Here is a 7500-nt window from a genome sequence, read left to right on the forward strand (position 1 = left end):
GAAATAACCATGAAGACAACGCAAGCACGGATAACTTTAGTTCTCAACCGTCAGCCACGCGCCTGACTCCGGGAACAGTAGAGGCAAGAGCCTGAGCTGCGGCTGAACTACCGTGAACTGCACGGGACGACTAAACGGAGCTGACTGCACGGGGCTAACGTTACGCCATCAAACAGCAGGCGTAACGCCTGAAGAGAACACAGCAAACAAGAAGCCACCAAGTTCAGCTACGACTAAGGATGCAGAGCACATCGCTGAGTCTATCTGAGGAGGGTCCTGAGCTAACGCTAACTTGCCAGTTCTACGACTTGTTGTCTGGCTGTTCTACAGATGTTGAATAAGGCGATATTTCTCCCCATGTACAAAGGTCACATGACAGAATAAGCAAATTAACTTTCAAAATAAAATAAAACATTCCCATAACAAAGTTACCTTGATCTGGGTCCAAGAAAACGGAGGCTAATCACTGACAACAACAAATGACTGAATGGGTAAATACCGCAGGAAGTGACATCAAGATCACGGGCGTGAACATATCGCGTTGTTAGATTTAAATATTTTTCCTTAAATGTTTTAATACTCTTCAGTGCACTAGTATTTTATTACAGGTTTGGGTTATGTTGACTCTCTAACTAAAGTGTATGCGTGTCATTCAACTGAATAGAAACACTAAAAGGGCGATTCCAAATAGGAAGTGACGTTATCAAAAGCCGCTAACAGCCGTTTACTTTGAAGCTGCAGCGGGTTGTTGTTGTCGTTGGCATGGATGTCAGAGTCGCACTCCAACTTCTCCACGACAGGATTGTTGTGGCTCTTCGTCTTTGAATTTGTTGAACAATATTACTGTGTTAAAGAACTTGGCACACGGAGAATTGACAATGGAAAGCCAAGGAAATTGTGTAAGTCTGATCAATTGCCCTAGCTACACATAACCTAACGTTAGCGGCAGGTAACGTTAACGTTACGCTAGTAGAAGCTAGAAAGCGAGATGCCCTACCTTCTAGCGGCAACCTTTTTAAACATCAAGTGAGCAAAATGTTTGTCTTAAGTAGTGTGCGCCAGGTGTATCGAGACCCAATAATATACCCCCACCCCCCCGCCAAAAAATGACGATTCGTCCATTCAATCTGGTCATGTATGCAGTCTGGTGAGCGGTCAGCGTTATGGCCCAATATGGCGGTGCTACACATTGTTGTGATGAGAGAGGTGCACCCCTCCCTGCATAGTGCCTTCATGTCGCGCCAAATACTCGTGTGGCTTTTAATAGACTCTTTGACGCTGTCTGTAAAAGTGTTGTCTGTAAGCATGCAATTCTGGAGAGTCACGTTGTCTGTAAAAGTGTTGTCTGTAAGCATGCAGTAGGATTCTGGAGAGTCACTGAATGTTAGCTGACCAGCCCGTGAGCAGGTAGTGTGTAATGTGTGTGTGCGTCTGCTTTACTTGCCAGCTGTTACTGTCGGGTCTGTGCACCGACGTCACGGACATCCCCGGTGCGCCCACGAGGCGAAAAACTGCAACGGTGGCCCGCGTGCAGCTGAGCCCCAACGAAGAGCTGCAACTGGCCCGCGAGGAGCTGACCCGGCGGCGGAAGCTACGTCTGCAACAGGTGCAGGAACCGCTCTCTGTGTGTGTGTGTGTGTGTGTGTGTGTGAGAACAGCAGTGCTATATGTTTGTGTGAGCGCAGCAGCGGTATCTGACTGTGTGTGTGTGTGTGTGTGTGTTTACTGTTTGGTAAAGTTTCACACATAGAACACAACAAACACGTGTGTGTGTGTGTGTGTGTGTGTGTGTAGGTGCGTGAGCAGCAGCGCTACCTGGCGGTGTGTGTGCGTGAGCAGGTGTGTCGTCGGCGGCGACAGCAGGAAGGAGATCTGCAGCGTGAGCTTCGACAGCAGTGGACACACACACACCAGCAGCAGCAGGACACACTCACACGACAGCTCACACACACACTCCACCACCTGGGCCACGCGCACGCCCGCGCCAAGGACCACGTAAGACACACACACACACACACACACACACACACACACACACGTACACGTATGTGTTCATGTGCTGTTGATGTGTGTGTAGGAGCTGGACTGGGCGGGGCTTGGCCAGAAGAGGGAGGAGCAGAAGGAGAGAGCTGTGCAGAGACACGCCCACGCCCTCAAGCAGCTGAAGATACACACACACACACAGGAGCAACAGCGGACACGGTACACACACACACACACACACACACACACACACACACACACACACAGGAGCAACAGCGGACACGGTACACACACACTATACACACACACACACACACACACACACACACACACACACAGGAGCAACAGCGGACACGGTACACACACACACTATATATTTATATATATATATATATATATATATATATATATACACACACTATATATACACACACACACACACACACACACACACTATATATTTATATATATATATACACACACTATATATACACACACACAGGAGCAACTGCGGAGACACGGTACACACACACACACACACACACACACACACACACACACACACACGTATACTCACTGGAGCAGCAGTAGACAATTTTGTGTGTGTGTGTGTGTTTCAGGCACATTCGAGCAAGGCAGAGAGCTCTGGATGTGGAGAAGGAGAGAGCTGCAACAGTAGCTCACCTGCCCCCTCCCCCAGCAGACCCTATAGAGGTACACACACACACACACACACACACACACACACACACCACCTGTCCCCCCCCCAGCAGACCCTAAAGAGGTACACACACACACACACAAACAGGAGTTACCACCGTGATATCATGTCACATGTCCTTACAAGATCTCGGGAGACTGCGTCTTAGCTAAGCCAGCGCAGTTGTCTTCTAAGCAACTGCGCTGGCTGAAACCCACCCCAATGACGTCAGTTCAAAGTTGTGATGGGGCCGTTTGGAAGGAATCTCCCCATGACGAGTATGACAGGTGTCTCGTTCTGCCTCCTTACCCAAGACTCTAGAGCGGACCAAGACAGATCAGTCCAACAGCACTTCAACCATCGTCTGGGACGGCGCTGGAGCTTATCCCTGTGATCCATCTTGCTCCGTTCTAGAATCTTTGCTCCTTATGTTAGAATGTGCTAAAATGAACAGAAATCGAAGGGATCCCTTCTTATTTGTAATTTCTGGAACAGCGGTAGGCTAGCCTACTGAAAACGTGAGGATATTCTGCTATTTTATGCTGTTGGTTAAATAGATACACACGGAAAACACTTGATATTTAGGCTAATTAATGTGCTACAATGCAGGCCTGTTAACTGTATGACAACAGTGGTTTATTTAAACACATCATATCAATTTATTTCGTCAGTCACCATGCTCATTTTAATGAGTAAGAATAAAAGTTTTACTGCATTTAATACAAAATCCCGCGATATCTACCGCGAGGTCTCCAGCCAGGTCTCCCGCGAGTAACTTCAGGTCTCCTCAGCTCAGTCAGACTGTCCGGGCCGAGCTGGGTGTGTTAGTCGCCCCTCCTGCTAAGACTCTGAAGCTCTCGTTGACGTATGAAGCCAGCCTAAGTCAGCCGCAGCTCATCGCAAACGAGCCTACTGTCGTAGTTGGCCTAGCATGGACCATTGAAATGACTGTAGTAGGTAGCTTAGCATGGGTCATTGAAATGACTGTAGTAGCTAGCCTAGCATGGGCCATTGAAATGACTAGCTAGCCTAGCATGGGCCATTGAAATGACTGTAGCTAGCCTAGCATGGGCCATTGAAATGACTGTAGCTAGGCTAGCATGGGCCATTGAAATGACTGTAGTAGGTAGCTTAGCATGGGTCATTGAAATGACTGTAGTAGCTAGCCTAGCATGGGCCATTGAAATGACTGTAGCTAGCCTAGCATGGGCCATTGAAATGACTGTAGTAGCTAGCGTAGCATGGGCCATTGAAATGACTGTAGTAGCTAACGTAGCACGGGCCATTGAAATGACTGTAGCTAGCCTAGCATGGGCCATTGAAATGACTGTAGTAGCTAGCGTAGCATGGGCCATTGAAATGACTGTAGTAGCTAACGTAGCACGGGCCATTGAAATGACTGTAGCTAGCCTAGCATGGACCATTGAAATGACTGTAGTTGCTAGCCTAGCATGTCTCTCTCTTTCTTTGTCTTTTGATTCTGTGAAGCCTTCGCCACATTCCTTTATGTTCTTTTGCCCGTTAGAAAGTATGTCCTACTGTAAAGACTTTTGAATCATGTGTGTGTGTGTGTGTGTGTGTGTGTGTGTGTGTGTGTGTGTGTGTGTGTGTGTGTGTGTGTAGTGTGTGTTGGAGAGTGTGCAGCAGCCTCAGAAGAAGTCGGTTGGGGTGGAGCAGCAGTTCTCGTCCTCTCAGCATCACCTGCCTGGGACCACCGTGGAGACACACACACTGCAGGTACACACACACACACACACACACACACACACACATATACACACACACACACACACACACATACACACTGCAGGTGTATACACACACACACACGTACACATACACACACACTGCAGGTACACACACACACACACACACACACACACACACACACATACATACATACACACTGCAGGTACACACACACACATACACACTGCAGGTACACACACACACACACACACACACACACACACACACACACATATACACTGCAGGTACACACACACACACACACACACTAGTGTTAATTTCGTCAGACGAGACGAGACTAATTATGTTCGTCAACGACCTTTTTTTTCGAGACTAAGACGAGACGATGACGAGACTGAACCAATGTCCTGAAACGCTGACTAAAACTATAATAAAATACAATACTGTTGACGAAAAAAGACGAGACTAACATGTTTTGCATGACTGAAAAACTAAGATAAAATCTCTTCGTTTTCCTCTACAAAATGAGAAGACATAGAATATCTATGCTACCTGTTAAGCATTCAGAATAGTCCAAATTAATTAATGGCCAGCAGCTTTCCTGTAAGCAAGCTATGCGCTGTTTCTGTAACCCTGTGGCTGCAACGATACTACAAGTCAACCCCGAGAGGAGGAAGAGATCCCAAGCATGGCTCCATTACACTAAACGTGATGAAAATTCTGCCGTCTGTAACCAGTGTAGTAGCATATATATATATATATATATTTATATATATATATATAGTTATAGTTATCGTGTAAGGGTAGTAATACCAGCAATATGTTAAAACATTTGTCCGTGAAGCATGGGAGCTCCAAGAGTGTCATGTGTTCGACAGCCTACGGAGGGGTGCTAACGTTGCCCGGTCTAGGGCTCCAGAGTGCATATGCGCCCAAAATGTGAGTGAGTGTGCCTGAAAATAATTCTAGGTCGCACTGGTGCACCTGACGCTGCTCGGGTGAAAGCATACGTTTCCTTCACACGTTTTAATTGTAGACTATGCGTGCAACTTTGCCAAACTGTATAGAAGTAACTTGGCCCGCTCTCTCTCCATCTCCCTCTCCCTCTCTCATGCGCGCTGGACACCCGCCCCTCGACATGCACATTCACAATCGTGAAAGCACTGACGCGTAGAAGACGACTAGCTATTATAATTAATTTCGGTTAGCATCATAGCATAGTAGGCTACTGCACAAATTTGATTCAAACTCTTGCATTTAAGTTGACTGATCATCTCAATTTTCCAACTTAGACTCAAAAGGGCCTGTCCCAAGGAGAAAAAGTATTAGCCTACCTTACAACTTAAACGCACGTGGGGAAACTGAACAGTCCAACCTGTAGACTATAATAAGCTAGCCAACTATGCTACTTTGTTTACAATTTGAGGCTTCAAGTCGACAGCTGAATTAAAGAGGCAGAGTTGTAATATGAATAGTCATGAATGTCATGAATATCAGAAATGTCAGTAGTATAGATTAGAATATATAAAGAATTATATTATATATATATATATATACTGTAGGCTATATATACATCGTTATCATTCTTTATAAAGAATATGTATATTCCTTATTGTGTTTTAAATAAAGACAAGCTTTTTCTACGCCTTATTGTTAAAAAATCATTCACATTATATGAAAGGAGAGCGATCAAAGGTGACCTTTTGGCGTTAAAGGTGATGCAATGAAAAATGTGGGTGCACCTACATTTTTTGGGAATCGATAAGAGAATTGATAAGGAATTGGATTGATAGGCAGAATCGATAATGCCATTGATATTGATAAAAACGTATCAATACCCATCCCTATATGGGACTGCGTTTAGGCGCATAGTGCCATCTAGTGTAGCGGAGTAAAACATTCGTAGGCCTACTTTGGGTCTGCTCTGGACATTATTGGGGGGAAATTGAGATGTGTCAAACATATAGCTGAAACACTATTTGACTGAAATAGTAGCCTATTCAAAAGTATCTTGTTATATAAAAAAGACTAGAATGTTTTGACTAAAACTTGACTAAGACACCTTGAGTTTTCTTTTGACTAAAACAAGACTAAAATTATGAGACTTTTACTCGACTAAAACTAGACTGACAAAAATTATATTTGAATGACTAAATATGACTAAGACTAAAAAGAACATTTCGTCACAAGACTAAGACTATGACTAAATTAAAAATAGGTGACAAAATTAACACTAACACACACACACACACACACACTGCAGGTATACACACACACACACACACACACACACACACACAGATACACACACACTGCAGGTATTCACACACACACACACACACACACACACATATACACACACACACACACTGCAGGTAAACACACACACACACACACTGCTGTGGTCACACATTTTTTAAACTATTGGGTCTCTTGTGATGTCAAGGCTGATGCGCGCGTGCACACACACACACACACACACACACACACACACACACACACACACACACACACTTGTTAAACTATTGGGTCTCTTCTGATGTAAAGCCTGATGCGCACACACACACACACACACACACTTGTTAAACTATTGGGTCTCTTGTGATGTCAAGCCTGATGCGCGTGCACACACACACACACACACACACACAAACACACACACACACTCTTTAAACTATTGTGTCTCTTGTGATGTCAAGGCTGATGCAAAGGCAGCAGCAGAGGAGGAAGCCAGGCGATTGGAGGAGCTGCATCAGGAAGTGACTCGTGATAGGGTGGAGCAGTTGGAGAAGGCGCGGCTTAGAGGGGAACATGCCCTCAAGAAGGAACATATGACCCAGGTGTGTGTGTGTGTGTGTTTCGTACTGGATAAGGGTGTGTGTGTGTGTGTGTGTGTGCGCACGTGCAAGGTTGTGGTGTGGCGTGGCGTGGCGTGGTGTGGTATGCCGTGTACAAGAAGTGAATTGCATTTTGTGTGTGTGGCGTGTGGCGTGTGGTGTGTGGTGTGTGTGTGTTGGTAATTTCATTATTAACCGTAAAGTGAAGTGTGTGTGTGTGTGTGTGTGTAATTTCATTATTAACCATGAAGTGAAATGTGTGTGTGTTTA

General features: G+C 45.3%; 2 protein-coding genes across 6 annotated transcripts in view; one reads left to right on the forward strand and one right to left on the reverse strand.

Moving 5' to 3' along the window:
• The window catches only part of med17 (mediator complex subunit 17), a 20976-nt gene extending 20482 nt beyond the window's left edge, over positions 1-494 (reverse strand). Inside the window, exon 1 of the mRNA XM_062553311.1 lies at positions 433-494. The gene's annotated coding sequence lies outside the window, so the exon portion shown is untranslated. The remainder of the gene's footprint in view (positions 1-432) is intronic.
• Positions 495-753: 259 nt separating this feature from the next.
• Positions 754-7500, forward strand: part of cep295 (centrosomal protein 295) — a 44393-nt gene continuing 37646 nt past the window's right edge. For all 5 annotated transcript variants that reach the window (XM_062553289.1, XM_062553292.1, XM_062553290.1 and 2 more), the window contains exons 1-7: positions 754-899; positions 1448-1606; positions 1795-1995; positions 2078-2202; positions 2604-2697; positions 4307-4420; positions 7093-7233. In XM_062553289.1, coding sequence (XP_062409273.1) covers positions 879-899; positions 1448-1606; positions 1795-1995; positions 2078-2202; positions 2604-2697; positions 4307-4420; positions 7093-7233 — 855 coding nt within the window. In that variant the 5' untranslated portion in view covers positions 754-878. The remainder of the gene's footprint in view (positions 900-1447; positions 1607-1794; positions 1996-2077; positions 2203-2603; positions 2698-4306; positions 4421-7092; positions 7234-7500) is intronic.

The sequence above is a fragment of the Sardina pilchardus genome, chromosome 13 (genome assembly GCF_963854185.1).
Source record: "Sardina pilchardus chromosome 13, fSarPil1.1, whole genome shotgun sequence".
Lineage (NCBI taxonomy): Eukaryota > Metazoa > Chordata > Actinopteri > Clupeiformes > Clupeidae > Sardina > Sardina pilchardus.